The sequence below is a fragment of the Olea europaea genome, chromosome 15, assembly GCF_002742605.1.
Source record: "Olea europaea var. sylvestris chromosome 15, O_europaea_v1, whole genome shotgun sequence".
Taxonomy (NCBI): Eukaryota; Viridiplantae; Streptophyta; class Magnoliopsida; order Lamiales; family Oleaceae; genus Olea; species Olea europaea.
The window spans coordinates 1,782,752-1,794,862 of record NC_036251.1 but is presented as its reverse complement, the minus strand read 5'-3'; the positions used below and the strand labels follow the sequence as shown (position 1 = coordinate 1,794,862).

The following is a 12,111-nucleotide window of genomic DNA, read 5'->3' as shown; positions in this document are numbered from 1 at the left end:
TCAACTGTTTTCAACTGTCGCTTTTGACAGTTTAAAACTCTATCCCGACAGTTTATCTGTCGATCTCGATAGTTTATAAATGTCGAGATCGACAGATAAACTGTCGAGACCGCCGACAAGTTTAAGGCATGTTTGTTTGTTACTTTCTCCAAAATATTAATGGTTATAATCAATTCTCAACTACAACAATTATTTCATTGCTCTACAGATCTCCATAAACAAATGACTGCTTCATTAAATATGAAATAGTTGACATTTGCCTAAATATTTTTGGTATATTTTCCCTTTAAAATGATTTGAAAAAGAAAAAACAATACCATCATCATTAATAGTGATTTTAAATGCTTTCTTCACTTTGATAATCATGTTACTTTTAATATGTGAAAAATAATAAGTTATTACATAAAAATATAAATAATTTGTAATAACTAACCTCTCCAAATGGATGATGAATTGAATAGCAATATATTGTTGATATAGAAATAAAGAACATGAAAGAAAATGGAGGGTTTTTTCAAGAAGGGATGTATTTGATGTGAACTAGGATTGTTTTGCTTCTTTTATCTTATTTTTGCTTCTTTTAAATTTTTTTTTACGTCTTTTCTCTTTTTTTTTTAGTCAACTCATATTATACAATATAATATACATTTATCAAATCATTATAATATACAAATTAAATAATGAAATCATTACAATTGATTGAATTGGAGACTACCATTAATGAGCATTTAATGCTCCTAAAAAGGAGAGATTAAGGGTAATTTGGACATTTTCCACCAAAAAAGTGACATTTTTTTATAAAATTTAGTGCACATCAAAAGTTTTATAGCAATTTTCAAAAAAGTGACATTTTTGATAATTCCCCTAATTTATTTACCTTGATCAAACGATCTGATGTGATGCAAATGAAATGATGAGGTGGACAAAATAGTCGATCATGTTGGTTGTTATATTGTTCTCGGATGAATGAATTTATGTAGTTAATAATATTCGTACGATTTAGTACTTATTGTTGTTTTTCTAACTTTTTTATTATTATATAAATTTGATGTTAATGCTCTATTAGATATTTGCTAACATATTTTATTTTATTTTTTACTATATATTGAAAAGATAATTTATACTGTTAGCTTAGCTTATAATTCTTTTTTAAAAATCTTATGGGGATTCTAGTAATTTATGATTTCATTTACGACATACATGAGGATAATGGATGACGGTTCAATTATTGAATATTCGTACTGATCTACTCGACTTCTAGACCCTATATTTCAATGTTAAATTGTGGATTGGCAATATATTACCCTTTATGGTCAGAGTTTTATTGATTATAAATTATTTCAAATAAAATAAATTCATATATCAAATTTCATAATTTAGTACTAGTAACTAGTAAGCACAAGTAACAAGCCTTCTAATCATTTTCATAACTCACTTTGCGGTCTGTTTGATCTCGATTGTTGAAGGAAAAGTTGATGGGACCACTGAAGAATAAATTACATGCATTTGGCATAAAACAGTATCAACAAATTATTGTTTGATTCTGATACCCTTCGTAGGGTTATGAAAAAAAAAAAAAAAAAAAAAGCACTTAGGGGTATAATGGTAAATTACTCTTCCATATTTAATCAATTTTTCTTTCTTTCCAAATTCAAAATATCACAATATGCAAAATAATCTGATTTTATTCTGGATCAAATATGCACTTTGTAAAATTTTCATATTCGGTCTAAAATCAACATGGAATATCAGTTAATTTTGCCCAAAACTGAAATATAAAATTGTATGTCAATTCTTAATTTACATGCACGAGTGGATGTAGCCTGGTCCAGTCCCTCGACCCAATTTACGGTCTAGAAATTTATTTATTTATTAATTATTATTACTACTACTACTACTATTATTATTGGTTCAACCTTAATTCTGCGCCTGCTTACACGTAATATAATACATTTCATTATTTGAGGGGAAAAAACTAATACGTTAGGGCACTAAACCCATCCAATGCGAGATTGGATTGGTGTTTAATATAAAATCGATGAGAAAACGAGACATTCCAGGCGGTCCTTAAGAAAAAATCTGGGCCCAGTTTTAGGCACGTCCCGATTTTACCGGTTGAATTGACTAGACTAGACCAGTTTTGATGACATTGATAAAATCAGAAGTATGACCAATTAAAAGCACGTAAAAAGTCCATCTCCCTGAACAATCTCCGATAACAGTTTCCAAGAATAAATATAAACTGAATGGCCCCAACATGATTAAAACGGAAAATAATATTATGGTTAAGAAATATCATCCTCCTGAATTAATTTCTATACATGCAAGATTTGTAATGAACTGTTTAAAAGGAGGCTGAGTCAAATATTAATCGCCATGGAACACGAGGAATGATCAAAAGTATTTCTACATATACATTTATATGATGTATCTATCACCTTTCCACTAGCAACGCCTTGTGGAAGTAAACATTAAACCCGACTGTGAGAATTGAGATATATTTGTATTGTATAGAGAAACAGAGAGGAGAAAAATGACGATAAGAACAAGAAGGTGGCCTATGGACGTTATATACAAGGTCCCCTCTACTCCAATATCTATATATATATGATCAAGCCAAACCCTCCTTTCAATTATTCACATTTCCATCCTAAACAGTCTGCTAGTTAGCTTCTCGCTGCCAAGCTCCCACCCATGGTATGTATTTCTAACGTCGTCTAGAGTATGTTTGGTCTGCAAGCAGTGCTAGGTTGGACTGAACACGACAATGAATAGAATTTCAACTTTACTTTCTGCTCTGATATCGTCGTTTATTATTTAGTCCACTTTACAGAGTATGCCACTAATGTATTATGTCATGCAAACAGGCAGACGGAGCTAAGTCGAAGTACAACGCTCAAGGGAAAGGAGGATTTGAAGCAACTTATTTCATTTACGGTAAAACCAAGAACTCCAACTGAAAAGTATGATGAACAATAATTTAGCTCGTTTTTCTTCTTTAATACTACTCCTCTTTACTGAAGATGTAAGTAAAGATTTCTGACTACATAAAGCTGTATCTAAATTTTGTACGTTTAAAGGTATGGTGGCATTGGAGAACATTGGTTGTGTTGGAAACATATTGAGCTTGGTCCTCTATCTGCATTTTGATCTATATAGTGCTGCTAATAATCTCACACACTTGATGGGATCAGCTTTCTTGCTATCTGTTGTCGGTGGCTTCATTTTGGACACTTATATAAGCAGATTCCACACTTGTCTGATTTTTGGGGCGGTTGAAATATTTGTTAGTTTCTTTCCCCCGTTTTTTCCCCAGTACTCTTTTCTGCCTAAAATTTCTTTCATAGCAAGTCCCAAATCCTGAGAAATGAGTTTGTATTCATCTATTTCCTTAGGCTCTAATGATGATGACGATTCAAGCTCATAACGACGAGCTGCAACCAGCATCTTGTGGCGAGTTAAATTGTATGACACGTGGATCAGCAATCATGTTCTCTGCATTCCTGTGGTTATTGGCACTGGGATCAGGTGGGTTTAGAGGTTCACTTCCTGCACTTGGTGCTGATCAATTTGATCAGAAGGACCCAAAGGAAGCCAAGGGTTTTGCAAGTTATTTCAATTGGCTCTTGCTCAGTATTGCCACTGTCATAGTTTACATTAGCACAATCGAGGGTAGCCAAAAATGGTGGAAGGGTTTTCTCATAACTCTTGTGTGTGCGTATGTTGGTTTTATCATTTTTGCCAATGAAGAGCCTTTCTACCGCCTTCAAGTCCCGGGAAAAAACCCTCTAGTAAGAATCGCACCGGTAACAATCTCCTCGTGCACACATTTTGCCTATTTACAGATATTTAAGATTTCAATGCTGACTGCACCATCCATGCATTCAAATTAATGGTGTCCAATAGCCCCCAGGGCACATCCAAATTGGCGGAACAATCACATTGGGGGGCTCTGAAACCAAGCGTGGGGAGTTCGATTCCTGGTGGGAACTTTTGATCCAATAAAGGAGGAATTATTTGTGGATTAATCACCATGGAGGAGGCTTCCTTTGGGGAAGGAGTAAAAGCCATGTGGGAACCTGGGAACCAACAAGGGCACATCCTGCGATTTACCTCCCTGAGCAGCTGAGGGGCCGGAGGTTCAGGAACGAGGATATATAGTCTGGCGCAAGTTGGGACACCTCGTTAAAAAAAAAAAAAAATATTAATGGTGTCCAATAAACCGGGCCAGGTCCAGTTTCAGAGAGGCTTAGAGTGCACTGACGCGCACACACTCGTGTGTCCGACAAGATACACGTCAGATATGCCAAAACGCTATTTGCTTATCTATTATAGCACAATTTGTTGTCGTGACTAATCTATTATATCACTGTTTAAGATTTTTTTTTTAAAAAAAAAAATGGGTTCTCATGTCATTTTTTTTTAACCCCGAATCTCAGGTTATTGGTGTGGCAATAAAGAATAGAAAGTTGCCACCTCCAGATAGCCCCAGTGAATTGTATGAGATTAATGAGAGAAAATCAGCTTCCACAAAGGCCAAGATTGCTCATACTGAACGGTTTAGGTACTGTTTTTATTTTTATTTTATTTTATTTTATTTTATTTTATTTTATTATTATTTTTTTAATTTTTTTGTTGAACTAATTATTATTGGAGAAACCAGTAATCTCCTTCTTGGGTCCACCCCCACTTGGAATTAACTACATCACAGTGGAATTGATATGAGTCAGGTGCTATGGAGCTTAATAAGACAAAATTATCCTCTATCAGCATGTTTGTTAAGCCCCCATTTAGTTTTGATTTGTCAAGCCAAAATATTAATCTTTTGATTGCTACTTCACATAGTTAGCCGTCATTCTTGACTAATTTATTCACAGGTGAAACCAACTTTTCTTTCTAACGATAAAAAAATTAATTATCATAATTAGTATCGAACATACTCTACGTAGGAGACTCGAAAGTACTATGAACAAGATTTTAATTGTTTTTTTTTCTATTAACCTTACTTAGGCTCTGTTTGGGAGTGATTTTTCACCCCCAAAAAATTGATTTTTTAATCGTTATTTCATTATTCCAGACGTAATTTTTGACTTATTCTCTCTAGGTGACTCCCACTTTTTTCCTAACGGTCAAAAATCAATTCTCAAAATCACTTTCGAACAAGCCTTTAGATGCTGTTTGGTTCAACTAAAAAGTTAAGTAATAAATTAAGTCAAAGTCAACAATTAATTTAAACCACATATTTTATAGAACTCAAAACTTTTCAAGTACATATTCTATCAATTTTTATAAAAATCTAATTTTATCTAAAATCTTAATATTGTCATGTCCCCGTGTAGTAATGTGTGTGAAATAAAAATCTGGGTTGCATTTGTACACCCATATACGATTAGTGGATAGGATAAGGGGAAATTGTGGGTATGAAATATTGTCATGTCCCATGTAGTAATGTCTACTTTGGCTGTTTGATACAAAAGTGGAAATGAAATTCGAATTTCAAGGTACAAACACTTAAAACATGTTTTTGGCCAATTCCATGAAAAATGCATTCCTATGGTTTTGGTGTGTTTTACTTTTCCAACTTACATGGAATTAGTTTGCTTTTTTCACCTTTGCAATCAAATGAACCCTAAAAAATCTTTATCCTAATCAGCTAAAAATGTTTGCTTATAAATTAGATCTATCCAAGATATACACGCGGTTGGTGGGCTAAGATTTGATTTTCTACATATCTATCCTATAACAAACTAATTAATTCTCTGCCCCTCGAAGCATATTCCAGTAATGCAAAAAATAAGAGTGAGGTATACTCAGCCTTGCTGATAACTACAGTGTGAGGATTCAATTCCTGAAATATGGATTGAGACTCTTTGTGAGCACCAGTGTACAGACAGTTCTTGTTCCCTGGCCTGCTGGGCCACATCCCGCGATTAACATCTCTCACGATGCTACAGGGACAAGGCGATGGGGGATCCTTAAGGTTGGGGTTCAACCTTTAACTAATTAATTCTCTAGCACCTACCTAATGATGTTGGGATTGTAACTATTTTTAAAAATTTTGATGGTATTCATCCAAAGCACACATGGCGGTCTTCAATTTAATAAAATAATATTAGATAATAGCTTTCTTTAAACGTCAATATCTTAGGCTTAACATATCCAAATTAACTATTTCTCGAGTCAAAAACTTCTAATTGATTAAAACCTACAAAATTAGTCCAATATTAATATACTAAATCTTGTTCCATCAATATCTAAGTATTTGGCCCAAATAAAATAGAGATTTAAACTTATTTCATTGTAGTCATCATTTTTTTTTCAAATTAAAAATATATGACCAATAAAACAAAATAAATTTTTTCTAAAATTTTCGAGTGTTACAACCTCATTTTTTCTTCGAAGGAAACCCAAATTCAAATCTTTGACATAATTTTGAAGCATGAAACTTAAATCAGACATTGTGTGTGTGTTTGAGCCACATTATTTTTAAAGAATGTATTTTGGAATAATAGATTGATGGAAAATGTGTGTTTAAAAAATAAGAAAAAGTTTTGAATTTGCGTGTAATATTATTTTATTGGAAAAATGTGTGGTTGAAATGATATCAAATCACTATTTAAAAATGTATTTTTTTCAGATAATGCGGCTCATACAGGGCCTCAACCAGAAAAGATGCATACAAATTATGTACCTTAATGCATTTTTTATTTTGCTAATGGTTGCTGATTCCTCAAGATAACACGGCCTGATCCAGGTCCTTTGACAAAGCTGCAATTTTTCCCAAAGATGCCCAGCCCTTGCCATGGATAGTCTGCACGGTGACGCAGGTGGAAGAAGTAAAGGTCTTGACAAGAATGTTACCTATCATAGCCAGCACAATTATAATGAATATATGTCTGGCACAACTACAAATCTTCTCAGCGCAGCAAGGCAACACAATGGACCGAAAACTTGGCTCATTAGAAGTCCCTGCTCCATCAATACCTTTAATTGCCCTAGCATTCAAGATCATCTTTATCCCCATCTATGAATTTACTTTTGTGCCATTTGCACGCAAAATTACCAAGCATCCATCAGGGATTACTCAACTTCAACGCGTAGGGGTCGGCTTGGTCCTTTCAGCCCTGTCCATGGTAGTTGCAGCCCTAGTGGAAGTTAAGAGAAAGCACCAATCCTTGAAGAATCCATTAAAGCCAATTAGTGTTTTTTGGTTATCGTTTCAATATGGCATTTCCGAGATAGCCGATATGTTCACTCTAGTTGGGCTGTTGGAATTTTTCTACAAGGAAGCCCCTTCAGGCATGCGAGCCCTTTCGACTTCATTTACATGGATTTCACTATCATTTCGCTACTTCTTGAGCACTATATTTGTTGACACCATTAATGCCGTAACCATGAGAACTACACCTAGCAAACAAAGGTGGTTGGAAGGAGAAACCTTGGACCAGAATAATTTGAATCTCTTCTATTGGTTTCTGGCCATTCTTGGTGTCCTCAACTTCTTTAACCATCTCTATTGGGCAACATGGTACAAGGACAAAAAAGAAGACACAAATGTTTCTACCATGGCCAAATCGATATCAATAAGTGTTGTATCACTCCTCGAGACAGCTGAGGAAGATGAATTCAAGGCCACAAATGGAGAAACCACCACTGAAGCAAATGATGGGAAAGTTTGACAAATTGGTGATATCCAAACTACATGAACAAGAAATGAAAGCTCCAAACTGCTCAAATATACTTATAGATCACTCAAGATAATTGGCTTGTCCTCTTTTTGTATCTGGCTTCGTTTTGTTCTGAATATGAACTACCTTGTAAATGTTTTTGACATAATATGGTCGAACTCACTTTTAGATATTCAGTTACAACTACAAGTCTGTAAAAGATTTGAGTTCTTAAGTAAATTCAATTGATTTTTGAAAATTCAAAATGGTTTGTGTGGCAGCCCTCAGTTTGAATCAAAATGTTTAGAAGGCTTTTGAGCATTATTAAGAAAAGTGACTCTCTCCCTACTGAATTCTGTTGAAAAGGTGCAATGCTGTAATTTACGAAAGAATGGGGGTTCACAAAAAAAGCTGGAGGAAAAATATTTTCAGCCTATTTTCCATCTTTCGTATAAGTTGATTAATTATAGTACGAAACTTGAGAACATCGAACAGAACCAGAACTATTTCATAATTAAATTTAGACCTGACGATTCCACTTACTAAATATCCAAAAATTTCGGGTCCGATTTGATTCTCGTTAGAACAGAATCGAATCGAACCACGCCCGACCCTAAAGCATATACTCATATCATATCAAAGCTTACGGAAAAGAACATGAAATTTCTTAGGGGCTATTCTCTTTGCTTCTTTTCGACCGTTTTCTGTTTTTGATTTTTCAAAACGGTGAAAACTCGTTCTCTTTCTGGTTTTCGAAAACGAATTTTTGAAAACGGAAAAAAAAATGTGAAGAAAACAGAAAGTGGCAAAAATGTCGTTTTAGCTGTTTTAAGTAGAAAACACGCCAAAAATCCAAATCACGGGAACTACAGTTTTGAAGCCAAACCCTGCCAAAACATTTCCCCAACTTTCTTGTGCCAACCTCCAGCGAAACCTCCAAAACCGCCACTTTCCATCCCTCTAAACTCCAGCCAACCTCCTTCAAAACCATTGGATTTACATACCATTGCGAAGCCCTCAATCCCTTCTTCAATTACCACACAAAGAACAACCCAAACATATACCAAAATCGATCAAAAGTCATCCTCAAAACTGCCAAAACAGGCAAACTGCTTCTACCGGAATTTCCACCTCCGACGACACCCAAGGTCGCACACCACCACTGGTCGATTGCCCACCATAAACTGACCCAAACCATGGCCCCATTTTACCATAAACAACAATTCAACAATCGAAATTTCTAAAGTGCAGACTCCAAATGTTGATCATCGCGAAGGCCTACAGTGCAATTCGTGGCTTGTGCGAAAATGGGTTCAACTAATGCTGAGATCTGGTGGTCTAGGTGGTGGGTGGTGGTAGGATTGTGAGATAGACGACGGCCGCTCATGGAGGGGGCAAAAATGGCAGTGGCTGGATAAGAGAAAATGAGAATTTCTAAAATGAACATGTTTTTCATTTTCGAAATAGTTTTCTAAAATGAAAAAAAAAAGAACGCTTTTTCAATAATCTCAAAATGGACACTCAAAACACAAAACCCAAAATAAATTCAAAACTCAAAATTACAAAACTGAAACACGAAGAAAACAATCCCTTAGCTTTTTTGACTTCTGACATCGTATCATATAAAAGCTTAAACATGCATGACGAATTCACTTTTTTATTAAAAATCTTAATGAGTGAAACTTTTATGATCGAGTAGTGGTAAAACTCTAACCCGTAACTTCCAAAATTTTAATTCCCGTTTTCACTTCCTTCCTGACCAAACAAACCATTAATAGATAAAGATAGATTGCTTCAAAATACTTTCAAAAAGGCCACTGAAACAAAGCCACAAACTTTTCATTTATTAAACCTGGGTCATATTCTAGCCAAATATATTTAATTTCCTCAAGTTCATGACCTTGTAAGCACGTCTACAACTAAAATGGCTGGATATGAGTAATATGACTAGTAAATAATAATACTATATATAAGGTCATTTCATGAAGATTAGTTTCTTCTAAAGTGCGAGATCCCAAGTTGATGATGATTGGATTATTGGATTTATTGCCATCTATCTCGAGGAGCAACTCCTTGACGAATTCTATTTTACAATGCAAAACAAGTTAATCACTTATATTATACTCAATAAAATCAGATATGTGACTCATTAAAAGCACGTAAAAAGTCCATCTCTCCGATAATTCCTCCCACAATCTTTGATAATAATTTCAAAAAATAAATAAATATAAATATAAACTGAATGGCCTCAACATAATTAAACGTGAAAATAATGTTATGCTTAAGAAATGTCATCCTCTTGAATTAATTTCTTTACATGCAAGATTGTAATGAGCTGTTTAAAAGGAGGCTACAAGGGTAAAGAGCCAAATATTAATCGCCACAGAACACGAGGATCAAAAGTATTTCTGTATATACATATATATGATATATCTATCACCTTTCCACTACCACCGCCTCGTGGAAGTAAACATTAAACTCAACTGCGAGATATATTTGTACATATATAAATATATAGAAAAACAGAGAGGAGAAAAATGACGGTAAGAACAAGAAGACAACCAATGGACGTTATATACAAGGTTCCCTCTACCCCTATCTATATGATCAAGCCAAACCCTCCTTTCGCTTATTCACATTTCCATCCTAAACATAGTCTGCTAGTTAGCTTCTCGCTGCCAAGCTCCCACCCATGGTATGTATTTCTAATACCTACCGCCAGTCGTTTATTATTTAGTCCACTTTACAGAGTATGCCACTAATGTATTATGTCATGCAAACAGGAAGAAGAAGCTAAGCCGGAGTACAACACTCGAGGGAAAGGAGGATTCGAAGCAACTTATTTCATTTACGGTAAAACCAAGAACTTCAACTGAAAAGTATGATGAACAAGAATTTATCTTGTTTTTCTTCCCTAATACTATTCATTGTTATCCAATCCTCTTTACCAAAGATGTAAGTAAAGATTTCTAACTACATAAATCTGTAAAGTGTATCCATATTTTGTACGTTTAAAGGTATGGTGGCATTGGAGAACATTGGTTGTGTTGGAAACATAGTGAGCTTGGTGCTCTATCTCCGTATTGATCTACCTGGTGCTGCTAATACTCTCCCAAACTTGATGGTATCAGCTTTGTTGCTATCTGTTGTCGGTGGCTTCATTTCGGACACGTATATAAACAGATTCCACACTTGTCTGATTTTTGGGATGGTTGAAATATCTGTTAGTTTCTTTCCCCTGTTTTCTCCTCAGTACCCTTTTCTGCCTAAACTTTCTTTCATAGCAAGTCCCAAATCCTGAGAAATGAGTTTGTATTCATCTATTTCCTTAGGCTCTACTGATGATGACGGCTCAAGCTCATGACGAGGAGTTGCAATCAGCATCTTGTGACAAGTTTTTTTGTATGACACGTAGATCAGCAATCATGTTCTCTACATCCCTGTGGTTATGGGCACTGGGATCAGGTGGGGTTAAAGGGTCACTTCCTGCACTTGGTGCTGATCAATTTGATCAGAAGGACCCAGAGGAAGCCAAGGGTCTTGCAAGTTATTTCAATTGGCTCTTGCTCAGTATGTTAACCGGTACATTAGTTGGAGCCACTGTCATAGTTTACATTAGCACAATCGAGGGTAGCCACAAATGGTGGAAGGGTTTTCTCATAACTTTTGTGTGTGCATATGTTGGTTTTATCATTTTTGCCCACGGAAAGCCTTTCTACCGCCTTCAAGTCCCGGGAAAAAACCCTCTAGTAAGAATCGCACAGGTATCTATCTCCTCTGTCACATGCTCGTGCACACATTTTGCCTATTTTCAGATATTTAAGATTTCAATGCTGACTGCACCATCCATGCATTCAAATTAATGGTTTCCAATGAGCTGGGCCAGGTCAGTTTCACAGAGGCTTAGAGTGCACCAACGCGCACACACTCGTATGTCCGACAAGATACATGTCAGATATGGCGAAACTCTATTTGCTTATCTATTATATCACAATTTAATGTCATGAATAATGCATTATATCACAGTTTAAGATATTAAAAAAAAAAAAAAAAAAAGGGTCCTCAGGTCTTTTTTTTTTTTTTTTTTAACCCCGATTCTCAGGTTATTGTTGTGGCAATAAAGAATAGAAAGTTGCCACCTCCAGAGAGCCCCAGTGAATTGTATGAGATTAATGAGAGAGAATCAGCTTCCACCGATACTAAGATTGCTCATACTGAACAGTTTAGGTACTGTTTTTATTTTTATTTTTATTTTTATTTTATTTTTTATTTTTCTGTTGAACTAATTATTATTGGAGAAAGCAGTTAATCTCCTTCTTGGACCCACCCCCACTTGGATTTAACTACATCATAGTTGCATTGATATGAGTCGGGTGATATTTTAGCCCATCTCCTGAATAGGACAAAATTATCCTCTAACAACATGTTTGTTAGGTGGTGTGGA

General features: G+C 35.1%; 2 protein-coding genes across 2 annotated transcripts in view; both read left to right on the top strand.

The window, feature by feature from the left end:
- Positions 1-491: 491 nt before the first annotated feature.
- On the top strand, positions 492-8,004 carry LOC111411098 (protein NRT1/ PTR FAMILY 4.6-like). The gene is made up of 7 exons (XM_023041665.1): positions 492-526; positions 2,659-2,722; positions 2,868-2,937; positions 3,081-3,286; positions 3,396-3,806; positions 4,440-4,564; positions 6,755-8,004. Exons 1-7 carry the CDS (start codon positions 492-494, stop codon positions 7,677-7,679), a joined length of 1,836 nt encoding a protein of 611 aa, XP_022897433.1. The 3' UTR covers positions 7,680-8,004.
- Positions 8,005-10,205: 2,201 nt separating this feature from the next.
- LOC111409787 (protein NRT1/ PTR FAMILY 4.6-like) overlaps positions 10,206-12,111 on the top strand; it is a 5,671-nt gene continuing 3,765 nt past the window's right edge. The window contains exons 1-5 of the mRNA XM_023039824.1: positions 10,206-10,362; positions 10,451-10,520; positions 10,685-10,890; positions 11,000-11,431; positions 11,770-11,894. Of these exons, the coding sequence (XP_022895592.1) occupies positions 10,360-10,362; positions 10,451-10,520; positions 10,685-10,890; positions 11,000-11,431; positions 11,770-11,894 (836 nt within the window). The 5' untranslated portion in view covers positions 10,206-10,359. The remainder of the gene's footprint in view (positions 10,363-10,450; positions 10,521-10,684; positions 10,891-10,999; positions 11,432-11,769; positions 11,895-12,111) is intronic.